We start from the raw sequence: 15,281 nt of genomic DNA, 5'->3' as shown, positions 1-15,281 counted from the left end.
GAATCACTGATTTTTGAGCAGAATCGTGGAGCTGAGTATAAAATGAAAACACTGACTTCAGACCGGTCTGTAAGAACTGCAGATAGAGAAAAGTCCAGATTAAATACCCCATTTTATATTCTTCTGATAAGCAGATTGGGCAACCAGAAACATTTTGTCACATGCACACTGCAAATCCTTTTCAGTAGTGAGCCAGTGTAGAGCTTTTCCAGTAAATCTTGAGTTTTCTAATCAGCCAAAATAAAAACATGCTCTTAGATCATGCAAGAATATCCCAGAGGAGATTGCTCACCTGATCTCTGGTTAGAATAATGTTTGTTCTAAAAGATTTCTCCAAGCCAGTAGATTCTAGCTGGAAATTCCACTTGGAGTTTAAACAACAAAAAGAAAGCATGACCTGGTTAACTCTCTATCACCTGATCTCTGGTTAGAATAATGTTTGTTCTAAAAGATTTCTCCAAGCCAGTTTCTAGCTGGAAATACCACTTGGAATTAAAACAACAAAAAGAAAGCATGACCTGATTAACTCTCTGCTCTTGCTCCTGTAGTGGTTCTCCTGACTGAGATAACTCTCCCTGCATGTTTGCAGGTTATTTGGCTGATTTGCAGCCTGGTGAGCCATGCTGGGTGTGGGCAGTGTGCTCTGCATGCCTGGAGCAGTGCAGGGCACTGGTGACCACGAGGTTCAGTGATGCTCAGGCTGTTTGCCCCTTGCAGCTGTGCTGGAGTTTTGACCTGCCTGTGATTCTGTTCCATCAGGTAAACCCTGACTATGAGGAAGATGACCTGGAGTGTCAATCCTCAGTAAGTATAGGCAAGGGTATGGTCCTGCCCCTGGCTGAGGAGGGCTTGGCACAGCCCCAGGGCTGCCCTGGCCAGGGCACAGCTGGCCCCATTGTTAGTGAAGAAACTAAAAACCTGACAATGCTCTGGAGGCTTTTAAGGCCTGTCCAAGGAGTGGGTGTTGACACCTTTAGTGCAGAACAACCCACTTGGAACTGAATTACCACATCACCTGAACCCCCCTCAGCTCCTCCCTTTGTGGCATCTTTTTCTGTCTTCCTGTTTCCTCAACCTTTGCTTCCTTGGAGCTCTGTCCTGCCGTGGGCTGGAAATAAGTTGCTCAAGGTGACACCAGATGGGGCTTGTCCCTGAGGGAATGTCCCCCAGTGCTGTGCCTGTCTGACCTCTGTGGTTAAGCAGCAGATTTGCTGTTATTGTACCTTGTCTCAGGAAAGCAGGATAACAGCAGGAATGGCAGGGGGAGGGTGATTCCAGTGCCATTCCCCTGCTTTTCCTGTGGGAGCCAGTGTGTGTTGTCAGTAAATGTTGTTGTGTCAAAGATTGAGTGTGTGGTGCTCTGTATTGACAGAAGCTTCCCTTTGGTGTCAGAAGGAGCCAACATTGCTTCAGGAGTTGAAAACAGAGAAAACTGGAACAGCACTTTGCATTGTGGATTTTATTTATTTAGTTGGATTTGGTCATAGGCTTATGCAGCTTTCTTGGCCATTTATCCTGTATTATGGAGGATTTGCACCATTTGGGTATGACAGAGAGCTATTCCTTCCGTTCCTAAGAGATGGATGTGATGCTTGGAAATCCTGCAGGGTGCATTTTTCCTCCTAAAAGGATTTTTCATTATAGCCTGGCCATTAAAATGCTTCCCTCGCCCTCAGATATTGAGCTGTTTTCCTGATTACTTCTTGGTGGCATTTGGCAGCTTGACTGCAGTAAACATGGTAAAAAAACTGAACAAACCCCACCCATAGCTGCTCCCTGGGGTGTGGGGGGAATCCAAAACTGAGGTGTTTTATTGGGTTAATTTTTTGAGAATCAATCAGTGTTGAGGGGCTTTAGGTAGACACCTTGCCCCTGTGATGTGTCCTGCTGACATGTGCATGGGTAACTCACGCATACTGTCTCAGCTCTCTGCTTTTTCCCTGCTCTGTCTCTTTACCACTAGATGGCAAAAATAGACCAGCGAGAACAGGAGCAGGAGCACATAATTCAGCTCTGACAGGAAATTGCCACATCGTTTGTCATTCTCTGCTGACAGGAGGGTGTGGGCTGCTTTATCCAACTTTATCCGAACTCCAGCGTGATCCAAGCGCGAGCTGTCTGCGGGCTTTCTGCGCACAGCTCGCCGCTTTGGTTGCTGCTTTCTCCTTGTCCCTCAGAGGGCTGTGCAGGAAGGGTTTCCATGGGCATGGGTGAGGTGCCAGCTCCACCTTCCAGCAGCAGAAGGAGCTGCTCGTGTCACCCCTGGGGTTGAATTTCAGTGCTCCCTGAATTGCCCCGTTTCCTGCTTTCTGCTTTACTCCTCGTGTTCAGCTTTGCCCCAGTTTGAAGAAGTGACCAGTTGTCTCCCAAAGGACAAGCAGAGCAGCTGTATCCCTCACTGTGTTCCCTCCCCTTGCTGGGGGGGATGAAGGAGACAGCTGAAATTCGGAGAATTCGTTCCAAGTGAGCGAGTTTCTCCCAGAATTTCTCTCCAGATGGACTCTGAGTGTAGAGTTGCTCCTTCCCTTGAAGGCACACTCCCAAAGTGTATTTCTGTTCCATACAGATAACTGCCTGTTCCCATGTACAAAATCAGACTTTAAATGTCACTGCTTTGCAGCCAAGTTCATTGACTGCAAATATGTTAACTTGGGAGTATCCTGAGGCACAAGCAGCACTGGATACCTTTCCCATCTGCTCCAGGATGGCAGTGCCTTGCAGCAGGGCTGTGACAGGCAGGTGCCTGAGTGCTGACTCCCTTGGGAGCCACCATCACAGAGAAGCTGAGAAATTGCTTTCTTGGTCACCTTGAGAATGGCAGCCAGGATTTAGGTGGTTGTGCATGGACAGCTGGTTCCTGTGTGCCAGGACAGTGAGTGAGCAGCTTCTTCAGGGACTTGTGACAGCTGGGAGTTCCCTAGGAAAGGATTTGGAGAAAGTTGTTGTTCCGTTTTCTCGGTTCATCTTTGGTTTTTTCCTACCCTTTTGTCCTTTCATCTGAAGCCCCAGGGTTTATCCAACTGATGTATCTTTACTTTGCTGGAGGAGGCTGGGGATTTGCTGGAACCTTGGGAATAAAGATCATTCTGGTGCCATGGCCTTTGGAACATGTTTTTGTGCTTGAGAGCAGCACAGGCTGCAGTGTGAGCAGCAGGGCTTCCAACTCCTTGATTGGCTTTTTGTTTCTCTTGCCTGGGATTGATGGATGTGGCTCCCATTTTTGCTGCTGAAGCTGATTATTTCTCAGCGAGCTTGTTTGGTACATGGCGTGGCCGGGTTTTTATGTTTTCAGCTCATTAATTATGTGGTTAGAGGGATAATTGCAATGTGTGGGGTATGTTTGGAGAGCTGGTAGTGCCAGGATTGGGGATCTCAGCTGATGTGTGTTCTCAGAGCTCCCAGTGTGTGTGGGGTGAATGGCTGGGGGGGTTTGTCTCTTCTGGCACCGTCTGTGAGACGTGAGCTCTGCGTGGAGGGGGAGTTGCTGTGCTGGCACTCAGGACGTACCCAGGGGAAGCAAGGCGTGCTTGGCCAGAGCAGCTGGGTGTCCTGCAGCCATTCCCCTGGCCCAGAGTGCCCCCCGTGTGTCTGGGGCTGTGGGGGGCTCTCAGGGCTCCCCTGAGGCCGTGGCCTTTCTCCACAGCTGGACCCCGAGCAGGAGGCGGCGCGGCGGGGCCGGGGGCCCCAGGAGAAGATGGCCTATTCCCTGGTGTCCGTGCCTGAGGGCAATGACATCTCCTCCATCTTCGAGCTGGACCCCACCACCCTGCGAGGGGGAGACAGCCTGGTCCCCAGGTACAGTGGCCTCTGCACAGCTCGGGGGTTTTTGTGGGTTTTTCAAGTCAAGCTGCCCCAGACTGTCTTCCTTTTATCCTCTGGAATCAGGTTCCTCCTCTAATGAATGTAGAAATAATGAGAAAATGCCTGAAGCTTGGCCTGAGTGCTTTACAATTGAGGTATAAGTAAGAGAACACCATTTTGCAGATAGGAAAATTGAGACTAAGTGACTTTCTAAGTGACTTCCTTGCCAGGAATGATCTGGGACTAAAAGCCTTGGGTGTCCTATCAAGGCATTCATTCCTGTGACCTGTCTGTATTGGGTTAGGATGTAACACCAACTATTTAGCACTGGATTTTCTGTTATTTGTGTGTTCTTTACTGTTCATGTGGCACCTCATGCTGTTGAAAAGCTGCTGCACCCTTCCAAGTGCCACGCTCTGCACACAGCTCTTTGCTGCTGTTCCCACTGGGAGAGCACAGCAATTCTGTTCCTTCTATTCAGCAACTCCCTGGATCATCAGGTACCCATATTTTGGAGTATCAGGGAGTTCTGGGCTGAAAACCCCAGAGGTAAGGGGAGAAGCTGGCAGCTCACAGCAGTGGGAAGGTGAGGATGGAAAGAGGTTCAGCTTGTTACAGCAGCTCAGAGTGGCTGTGGTTCTGTTCTGGAGCAGAATCTCTTTCACTACAGGAGAAACCTTCCTCAGGTGAATTCACAGAGTGAGCTAAGGCATTAAGAATGTTGTTCCAGTTGTGGTATGCAGTGTGGACAGAGATGACACTTCTTTTCCATTTGTTCCTGCCAGCATCTCAAAATCCCAGCAATGCAAAGACTTCCCAGCTGGGAGGCTGACTCATGCTGGGGCACTCCTGACTTTCTTTCAGGAACTCCTACGTGAGGCTCAGGCACCTCTGCACCAACACCTGGGTCCACAGCACCAACATCCCTATTGATAAAGAGGAGGAGAAACCTGTGATGCTGAAAGTAAGTTCTGTGACTGTGTAAGCACATCCTTTGGTTCCTGTACTTCCACAAAAGCGGTGTTGGCAGGAGTTTCACTCCCTGTGCCTGTCACAAACCGAGCATGTGACAGTAATGAACAGTGCCTGTGCAAAATATTTGCTCTTAATGGCTCTGTTTCCTGGTATTTTTCTAGTTACACTGTTCAGTTTCTACTCCACAACAGTCATCAGGAGCAGGATATTTTTTTCCACTGGCTACAGCAACTTTTTGCCATCTCACCTGCTGCTCCTTTGAATTTAGGGACAGCTTTGAGTTTGCACAGAGTGTTCTCAGAGTTTGGGCTCAGCAGTGCTCCCATGCTGCCTGAGCACAGTGTGGCTTTTCTGTTTCATTATCACTGAGTGTGAGCCACTGCTTTCTTCCTGCCTTGGGGTTTGCTGATAAAGCTTCTCTGGCTTTCAGATTGGGACCTCTCCAGTGAAGGAGGACAAAGAAGCTTTTGCTATAGTGCCAGTCTCGCCTGCAGAGGTTCGGGACTTGGATTTTGCCAATGATGCAAGCAAAGTTTTAGGTTCCATTGCTGGCAAGCTGGAAAAGGGAACAATAACCCAGAATGAAAGGAGGTAAGGAAACCAGAATTGGGATCAGATAATGCTGCTTCCTGTAGTCAGTAACTGGTTCTTTGACTGTTTTATGAGAGTATGATAAAGAGGGATTTGGTTTCCTCCTTGATGGGATTTGATGTTGTTGTGTCCATAGTGAAGGTTCTCAGGCCTGGATTGTCCAGCCCTCCTTGTCCTCCGTGAAGTGAGAACATGAGAAATGTTTGTGAGCTTGGGGGACTAATCCCCAGCATACCTCTGCAAATGGAGTGTGGGAATTCCTAATCCATCTTGTGAGGACTGAACATGTGATGTGCAGCAAATCCTCTGGCTGTGTCTGTGAAAATGGGGCCACACAAAAAGAGCACAGGGGTGGCTGTGTCACACCAGGGCCCGTGTGCTTCCATAGCCAGTGCCTTTTATTTGGCCTTGGGAGAGATTATCACCTGATTTATGGTTTGTGGCAATTGAAAGAAGTGCCAAATAGAACTTGGCAAGTGTAGAGTTATCCTAAAGTGATTTTCTTGCCTTGCTGCTGCTCTGGTTTAGCTGTTGGACAGTGAGGCTGCAGTAATGGGGGAGCATTAGTTTCTAATTTTAAGTTCTGTGCAAACCTCTGAGTTTTATCCAATCTCTAATTGGTGTTAGTTTTTCACTTAGCATTTGGAAATCTGTGTAAACTTGCCCCGGCACTGCTCTTTTAGCACAGAGAATTTGTATTCTCATGTTAACAGCTTCTGGCTTTTCCATAGATCTGTTACCAAACTGTTGGAGGATTTGGTCTACTTTGTTACTGGTGGAACTAATTCTGGCCAGGACGTGCTTGAGGTGGTGTTTTCTAAACCTAACAGAGAACGGCAAAAGCTGATGAGAGAGCAGAACATTCTGAAGCAGGTAGGCTGGGGTTTTCTCTGAGCTCTGCCTGTGAGAAGAGTTCTTGGAAAAAAGAACCTGGTAACAGAGAACCTGGCCAGGCTGGATGGGGCTTGGGGCAGCCTGGCCTGGTGGGAGGTGTCCCTGCATGTGGCAGAGGGTTGGAACGAGGTCATCTTCATGGTCCCTTCCAACCCAAGCCACTCTGTGGCTCTATGAAACTTTGGTCTCAAATTATTGGGGCCAAAAGGTCCTGTGAGTTTCCAGCTTTCAGCAGGCTCTGGGCAGTGGGCTGTAGGCTCACCATTGCTGGAACTAAAAATTCCAGCAGATGGTGTTGAATGAAGGAGATGAGCATCTTATGTCCGGGCTGCTCCATGGCCAAGAGCCGTGGTGACTGCAGCATGTTTCTGATGTACCTTTTGAAATACAAAGGCACAGAGCTTTGGCACTAGTTATGAGCAGGAGAAGGCAGTGCCTCATGGGGCTGTGTCTGTGTTTTTTACTGGATCTGTAGATTTTCAAGCTGTTGCAAGCACCCTTCACGGACAGCGGGGACGGGCCGATGCTGCGGCTGGAGGAGCTGGGGGACCAGCGCCACGCGCCCTTCAGGCACATCTGCAGGCTCTGCTACAGGGTGCTCAGGCACTCCCAGCAGGACTACAGGAAAAATCAGGTTGGAAATACCTCTGCCATCATCAGTGGCACCAGCGTGGTTCCTCTGCTCAGATAAAAAAAGCTTTATCCCATAAAGTAATCCCTGCTCTGCTGTGGCTGCACAGTCAGCAAGAGGTTTTGGGATTGCTCACTTTCATTCTATTTTTCACCTGTCAGAAACTATAATGTAATTAGCACTGGTTCGAAGTGGGATTTAAGAAAACAACAGCATTTCTAACTGTCCCACACAGGTGAATGACAGGACTTCACTATTGCTGACTGCAGGCTGCATTGAAAGTTGCCCTGTAAATTAAGGCTGTTCAGTTTTTGTTGCCATGTATTAAAAACAAGGTCCTGTCAGATAGGTATAAGTGCCTTGCTACTGTGTCTAGCCCAGCAGAGGGGGCAGGGATAGAGGTGTTAAGGTCATCTGTCATTGTTTGCTTTCTTTCAAACAAACAATTTGAATCTAACCCAGTTTGCGCCTTGGAATGTTGGTATTGACAAACATCCACCTGTTTTCTGTTACTATTTCAAATTCTGAGGGCTAATTGCACCCCCTTCCTCCTTGCCTGTGTGTTTTGAAGGAATACATTGCCAAGCAGTTTGGCTTCATGCAGAAGCAGATTGGCTATGATGTCTTGGCTGAGGACACCATCACAGCCCTGCTCCATAACAACCGCAAGCTCCTGGAGAAGCACATCACAGCTGCTGAGATTGACACCTTTGTGAGTCTCGTGAGGAAAAATAGGGAGCCCAGGTGAGAGCTGCATTTCTGAATATGTGATTACCCTTCTCCTTCTGGGAAAAGTCTGCACCTGCCAGCTTGCTCAGGAGGAAGCACAGCCAGTTCGCTGTGTTCTGGCACTCGCCCTGCCGTCCCCTCGGGCAGCAAGTCTTGCTCTGCGCTGTTCGAGTGGAGTTCTGAATGTTTGCTTCCTGAAATGTAGATTGCTTCAGCTGAGATCTCACCAGTGATTGATACCCTTTTGGCTCGTGCTTTCCAACAGGTTTTTGGATTACCTCTCGGATCTGTGCGTTTCCATGAACAAGTCTATTCCCGTGACACAGGAGCTGATTTGTAAGGCCGTGCTGAACCCCGCCAATGCAGACATTCTCATTGAAACCAAGTAAGTCCGTGCCTCTCAAGATGCTTCTCCTGGTGTGAAGCAGAAGGGGAAGGTGGCTCAAAGCTGAGCACGCTGCTGGCACGTACCAGGGAAGCAGGGAATTAATTGTGTGGGATCCTCTTCAAACATGGAGCAGGGCTGGGGACAGCAGGTGTCTGCCAGGTGCACCCCCAGCCCCACAGGCAGAAATCCCTCCCATCTCTCCTGTCAGATGCAAAGCACAAAGACTTTGCAGGGAGGTGTGCAGGCTCCTGGGCTGATCTTCCCCCAGCTCTGAGGGAGCTCAGCTGGCAGCAGAGCAGAAGCTGCTCTGGCCCTGCTCACCTTTCCTCCCACTGAGGTGGGGTTTGGGTCTCCAGCTCTGCTCTGCCGTTGCTGAGGCCTCAGAGCAGGCACCAAATCCCATTTGTCTTTGGTAAAGATGGCTTTATTCAATATATGTACTAGAGGATATATAACCATTATCTAAATACTGCAAAAGGGAAGCAGGTAGTATTTAAAACACAAATGGCTGAGAGTAGACTTTCACATTTAATTCTTGTCATGAAATCATAAAGGCTGTATTTATTTCCATGAACTCTTAGTATTGGTACATCACTTGTTTGTCCTTGAGTATTTAATTTGGGGTTTTTCAGGTGGTGATATTTTCTTTGCTGTAAACCTTTTTGGTATCGGCAGCTGATTTATTTCTAGTTTCTTCATCACATAAACTGAAAGAAATTCTGATCCACTTGGCATTTATGGGATACAGAATGAATCAATTTTTTCTTTCCTATGTCTTTTCCTGGTCTGTTGAATGATCTTTGAATCAGTTCTCCTCTAAAGAAGGTTTTGAAAGTCCGTTATTATGCGTCTTTAATTTCCTTGTTTCTTTATCTTCTTCACTTGAAAGGAGCTGAAATGTTCATCTTTTTAAGGCTGAATGGAAAGCTTATAATCTAATGCTTTTAATAATACACCCCAGCGATTTGCTGTAGTAAAATGCTACTGCTGAAAGGGCAGGATAGATTTTAGCAAGTGTCTTAAGAGAGGTGTGAAGGATGTATGTGGGTCTGGAACGTAACCTCCCTTTCTCCCCCAGGCTGGTGCTCTCACGATTTGAATTTGAGGAGGTGTCGAGTGGAGAAAATGCCTTGGAGGTCGGAGAGGACGAGGAGGAAGTGTGGCTGTTCTGGAGGGACAGCAACAAGGAGATCCGCAGCAAGAGCATCCGGGAGCTGGCCCAGGACGCCAAGGAGGGGCAGAAGGAGGATCGGGACGTGCTCAGCTACTACAGGTTAACAGCACACAGCAGGGCTGCCTGGCCAGGCTGTGCTAGGGCAGCAGAGCTCCTTGGGTGTGCTTGGGCAGCTGCACAGGGTGTGCTAGGGCAGCTGCACAGGGTGTGCTAGGGCAGCTGCACAGGGTGTGCTAGGGCAGCAGAGCTCCTTGGGTGTGCTTGGGCAGCTGCACAGGGTGTGCTAGGGCAGCAGAGCTCCTTGGGTGTGCTTGGGCAGCTGCACAGGGTGTGCTTGGGCAGCTGAGCTCCTTGGATGTGCTTGGGCAGCTGCACAGGGTGTGCTAGGGCAGCAGAGCTCCTTGGGTGTGCTTGGGCAGCTGCACAGGGTGTGCTTGGGCAGCAAAGCTCCTGTTTCATGCACAAAACAGCCTTCGGAGAAGGAGGGTGAAGGCTCTCGGCAGTGAGAGCTGAAAGCACAAAGTTGCTCGTGGTGAGGAGTCCAGGTGTTGACATGAGCCAGTTTAAACTGATTTTTAAAAACTAGTTCAGGCTTTGAGTGTGTTGAATTTCCCAAGCAATTAGTGCTTGGTTTCCTGTTGGTGGGTGTTGGAAAATCCCCTGCAGGTGCCCACTGGGCTCCCTGTGCACTTGGGGGTTGCAGGATTTGGGTGTGCGGATGGCTTTGCTTTTGGTTTGCAAGAAGTCACTGCTGTTCTCTGTCCTGCTTTCTCCCCAAGCCTTCAGTGGCCCTGTATTGCCAGCAGCAGCAGCATGAAGCTGTGTTGGTGCCCCAGGCTGGCTGTGGAGGGTGTACAGGGCTGTTTGCACAGCCCAGCCGTGCTTTGGGCAGCTCTGACACGGGTGAGGTTTCCAGATGACTTGACAAGACACCGAGTTCTTGGCATAGTGTAAGGTCAGGTTTCAGCCCAGACCAAATTCCTGTGTCTGGGTTATAAACCCCTGAGAGTCATTTGACAGACTCAATTGTGGCAGTGCAGAAAGCACAACTAGATTATTTGTTTAAATAACCATTTTGTTTTGAATTGTTTCTTTCATTGAAATGATTCTTGCAGGAAAATTCCTCATACCTAGTTTTATTTGAGCCTGCTGGAGCTCAAAAGGAGACCTCTTACATAAAAGTTTTTTAAAACAAACTTGCTTTCAAAGTAGGTATTTTGTTTGGTTTTAAATAGAGTTGATAAATTTTGGTGTGTATGTATATTGGTATAACAGTGGTAGTGTTACTTGTTTTTAGTCTACATTATACCTCATAAACATGCTTAAAATAAGGGCTTAGGATATGGTTTGGTTAAATTCCATGAGGGAATGCTAGAAATTAAAGGAATCTGCTGTCAATGAAATAATTTCTTTAGGAAGCCTCACACTGGCCAGTGCTGAGCAGCAGCCTGTGGGCACTGCTGAGTGCTGGGCACGAGCTTTATGGCCACAGGTGAATTACCTGTCTGTGGGTTGGGCATAGGTGAGGTGCCAGTGGTCAGTTCATGGGCTGAAATCTTAGGACTGAAGTTCACTTTTTCTCTACCAGTTCTCTCACTGAAGGGAGCAGAGCTTGGTAGTTGTTTCATCAGTGCCTGATTTTGGGTGACTGCACCCAGCTGTGTTGCTGCCTCAGGGACAAGTGTGGCTTCAGCAGCTGGAGGCAGCCTTTGGCCTTACACAGTGTTTAGGCTGAGTTGCTTTAAGTGTTGTTTGCATTCTGCTGTAGCTTTCATAAAAAACCATTTTTTATTATTTCCTATCAGGGTGGGCAGCCCTGGCACAGGTGCCCAGAGCAGCTGGGGCTGCCCTGGATCCCTGGCAGTGCCAAGGCCAGGCTGGACAGGGCTGGAGCACCTGGGACAGTGGGAGGTGTCCCTGCCATGGCAGGGGATGAAACAGGGTCATGTTTAAAGTGCTTTCAGGGGTTTTATGATATTTAATGAGTGATTCTATGTTATTTGTTCTGTGCTGTTTAACTTATTCTGTTGTTCCACTGTTTGCTAGTATTAGATAAGTGCTTTATTCTTTCCACAGTAAGGATTGAGCTGTATTAATAGACAAAGTAATATTTCTATTAATACACAAGGGTATATCAGTATACTTCACAGTATAACTGTGTTTATATATACTTCATATATATGCTTTATATTTATTTATGCTTTACTTTATATATATTGTATATATAAAGTATACTTTATATGTATTTATATATGCTTTGTATCTAATTTATAAAGTACATTGTATATAAATTGATACATACTTTACAGTACTCAGGAAATTAAAGCTTCATGCCCACATAAATTAAATAATATAATTTCTTCTTTTTTTTCCTTTTTCTCCCTGAAGATACCAGCTGAACCTCTTGCTTTATATATACATTATATATATAATCTTTTATATATATAAGCTTTTTATATATAAGCTTTTATATGTATGTATATATATAATCTTTTATATATATAAGCTTTTTATATATAAGCTTTTATATGTATGTATATATATAATCTTTTATATATATAAGCTTTTTATATATAAGCTTTTATATGTATGTATATATATAATCTTTTTAGGTATATAGAGCATATTTATATATGCTTTGTTTTTAAGGGTTAAAGTAGATTGTATATATATATATATTTATATATACTTTATCCAGGAAACATAATCTTGAAGTTTATACAGATTAACACATAGAATTTTCTTTTTTCCCTTTTCCCCCTGAAGATACCAGCTGAACCTCTTGTTTTATATATACACTATATACATATATTTTTGTGTATTAAGTATACTTCATATATGCTTATTTATACATGCTTTGTTTTTAAGGATTAAAGTAGATTGTGTATATATATATATATATATGTACTTTACACAGGAAATTAAACCATAATCTTCAAGCCTACATAGATTAACACATTTTTTTTTCCCTTTTCCCCCTGGAGATACCAGCTGAACCTCTTGTTTTATATATACATTATATATATAATCTTTTTATGTATATAAAGCATATTTTATATATATTTATATATGCTTTGTTTTTAAGGGTTAAAGTAGATTGTATACATATATATTTATATATACTTTATCCAGGAAACATAATCTTGAAGCTTATACAGATTAACACATAGAATTTTCTTTTTTTCCCTTTTCCCCCTGGAGATACCAGCTGAACCTCTTGTTTTATATATACACTATATACATGTATTTTTGTGTATTAAGTATACTTTATATATGCTTATTTATACATGCTTTGTTTTTAAGGGTTAAAGTAGATTGTGTATATATATATTTATATGTACTTTACACAGGAAATCAAACCATGATCTTCAAGCCTACACAGATTAACACCCACAATTTTCCTTTTTCCCTTTTCCCCCGAAGATACCAGCTGAACCTCTTTGCTCGGATGTGCCTTGACCGCCAGTACCTGGCCATCAACGAGATCTCGGGGCAGCTGGACGTGGACCTGATCCTGCGCTGCATGGCCGACGAGAACCTGCCCTACGACCTGCGCGCCTCCTTCTGCCGCCTGATGCTGCACATGCACGTGGACAGGGACCCCCAGGAGCAGGTGACCCCGGTCAAGTACGCCCGCCTCTGGTCCGAGATCCCCTCCGAGATCGCCATCGACGAGTGAGTGCGCGCGGGGCACGGCCGGTGCTGCTCTGGGGCACGGCCGGTGCTGCTCTGGGGCACGGCCGGTGCTGCTTCTGGCACAGCTGGTGCTGGTGCTGCTCTCTGGCACGGCTGGTGCTGCTGTGCGGCACGGCTGGCGCTGCTCTGTGGCACGGCTGGCGCTGCTTCTGGCACAGCTGGCACTGCTCTGTGGCACAGCTGGCATGCACAAGGCAGCTTTCCCTCCACCTTCCTTCTTTACTGCTCGTGTTGATGCGGTTTTCTGCGCGTATCGTGTTTAATTCTCATTGGGCAGTAACTCGTCGCTGCCCAGTTCATTGCTTAGTAGTTTGTTGCTGGAGCTCGCCAGAGACTTTCTTCTCTAAAGGTGCTTGCGTTCTTGTGTCCTGGGTAGAAGATCCCACAGGTGCCAGTTCCTCCTCTGCCAGGTGCAGCTTGGTTCCCATGGGATGATTGCTGGATTGATTCTGATGTGCAGGCTGATTCTCACAGATCCGTGAGCTGTACTTAGCCCAAGCACCAGGCCTGAGCCGTGGCTTTAAAAGGTTTTACCCATATGCAACAGCTGTGCAGTTTTAAGGCAACATCAGCCCTGAAGTTGTCCATTGTTTATACAGTTGCTGTTTGTAAATAAGTCAAACACCCTGTGAGGTGTTGCTGAGAATGAAATAAGCTCCCTGTGTGTGGGGTGAACTCAGTGGTCACAGCGTGTCTGGATGATGTGACCGTGGAGTGACCTGGACCTGGGCAGGTGCTGACCTGGACCTCTCTCCTCCTGCCTCATTTGGTTGGATGAGAAACACAGGATTGTTGAGCTTGGGAAAGCCCTTCAAGCTCAAGTCCAAAGTTCGGCACTGAGCTGTGTCCCCAAGTGCCACATCCACACATCTTTGGGACACTTCAGGGATGCTGCTTCCACCACTGCCCTGGACCCCCTGTTCCAGGGAAGACATTTTCATTAAAATCTCTCTAAACTTCCCCAGTCTGGGGCCATTTCCTCTGAGTGTGGTCCCCTCAGGACAGACTGTCCTTATGGGAGCTCACCAGCACCAGCAGAAACAAGGGGGAAGATGCTCAAACAAGGACACATTCCTGAACTTCCAGTGGAAAATCCACTGGCAAGGTGCTCAAAAACCTACACAAAACCACAGCTGGAGCAGGCACATGGTTTCTTGACCACTTGTATTAACTCTATAATTAATAATTCCAAATTCATAGTACTCAGCTCTTCAGAGCTCATTTTTTTCAGATGGAGAAAATGAAGAGCTAAAATTGAAGTTACATCTTAGGAATTTCAATTTTGTCAATGTTAATACTGGTGTTCAGTGGTTTCTTGTATTTCCCTCCTTGCCAGCCTGGTTTTCTCTGCTGAGAGAGATGCAGTAGATAATAAATCAAATTTCAAGGCCAAAATATAAAACCAAATGGTTTTGGCTCTGGCAGAGGCTCACCAGTGATAAGTGATCAAACAGGAAGCAAAAGTATTTTGTGGGATTGTCCTTCTCAAAGTCACTCTGCACATACTGAGAAAAAACCCTAGAATTTATATTAAAAATTAATATCTGCTTTGCATATATATTGGTTTTATTTGGAGGAAAAATACAGCCCCCACTCAGCCTCTCTTGGCCACCCGTTCTCCTGAGTGCTGCATATCCCTTGTCATTGTTTCCACTCAAATAATGAGGTTGCTTTTTGTGTTTTTTGGGACAAAATTATCTTTTTTCTTTTCCTTAGATGTTTTAAAATAGTACCTAATGAGCATATGGGATAAACCAACAAAAGCCAGGAAATTCTGGTGTCAGTGTCCTGCCTCCCTCGTTTGGATAAATTATTTACCAGCCTTTAGCTTTTCTTAGATTTTGACAAACCAAAGACAAATTGTACTGGGGGGAAAAGAAAAGAGCCCTGTGTATTTGCATGCTAAGTTTTGTTTTGTTTTCTTTTTTGTTTTGTTCTTTTTTTTCCCCTCTTCAGCTATGATAGCAGTGGAACTTCCAAAGATGAAATTAAGGAGAGATTTGCACAAACAATGGAATTTGTAGAGGAATATCTAAGAGATGTGGTGTGTCAGAGGTTCCCTTTCTCTGATAAAGAGAAAAATAAGCTCACTTTTGAGGTAGTTATCCAGTTCTGATTTTATTCTATTTTTTTTTTTTTTTTGTGGAATGTTGGTTGTTTTTTCAGCACCAGGTAGTTTGGCAAGTCATTAGTGAGTGTAATTAGTGAGTGCTGAGCCTCAGCTGGCTCCTTTCTCCTGGTGCAAGTAATCCCACTGAAGTTTGTGAGTTTGCAGTGGTGGTTCTTGAAATACAATTAATGCATGTCAGTTTGTCTGAGGTTTGCAGCAGCCTTGTTTACTCTCTGGGCTCTTGGTGTTACTGCAAAGCCAGACTTTACTGGAATAAATATCTCAAAAATTA

At 45.9% G+C, this 15,281-nt stretch overlaps 1 protein-coding gene across 4 annotated transcripts in view; it reads left to right on the top strand.

The window, feature by feature from the left end:
- Positions 1–15,281, top strand: part of ITPR1 (inositol 1,4,5-trisphosphate receptor type 1) — a 159,909-nt gene that overhangs the window by 53,920 nt on the left and 90,708 nt on the right. For 3 of the 4 annotated variants that reach the window (XM_041425479.1, XM_041425477.1, XM_041425480.1), the window contains exons 11-21: positions 760–804; positions 3,644–3,795; positions 4,666–4,765; positions 5,207–5,367; positions 6,099–6,240; positions 6,737–6,895; positions 7,464–7,636; positions 7,887–8,006; positions 9,088–9,282; positions 12,607–12,858; positions 14,836–14,977. In XM_041425479.1, coding sequence (XP_041281413.1) covers positions 760–804; positions 3,644–3,795; positions 4,666–4,765; positions 5,207–5,367; positions 6,099–6,240; positions 6,737–6,895; positions 7,464–7,636; positions 7,887–8,006; positions 9,088–9,282; positions 12,607–12,858; positions 14,836–14,977 — 1,641 coding nt within the window. The remainder of the gene's footprint in view (positions 1–759; positions 805–3,643; positions 3,796–4,665; positions 4,766–5,206; positions 5,368–6,098; positions 6,241–6,736; positions 6,896–7,463; positions 7,637–7,886; positions 8,007–9,087; positions 9,283–12,606; positions 12,859–14,835; positions 14,978–15,281) is intronic. The other variant, XM_041425478.1, reaches the window with a different exon arrangement.

This window comes from Onychostruthus taczanowskii, unplaced genomic scaffold (assembly GCF_017590055.1).
Source record: "Onychostruthus taczanowskii isolate IOZ18803 unplaced genomic scaffold, ASM1759005v1 scaffold9, whole genome shotgun sequence".
NCBI lineage: Eukaryota > Metazoa > Chordata > Aves > Passeriformes > Passeridae > Onychostruthus > Onychostruthus taczanowskii.
The sequence above is the reverse complement of the archived record's forward strand: the minus strand, read 5'-3'. Positions and strand labels throughout refer to the sequence as shown.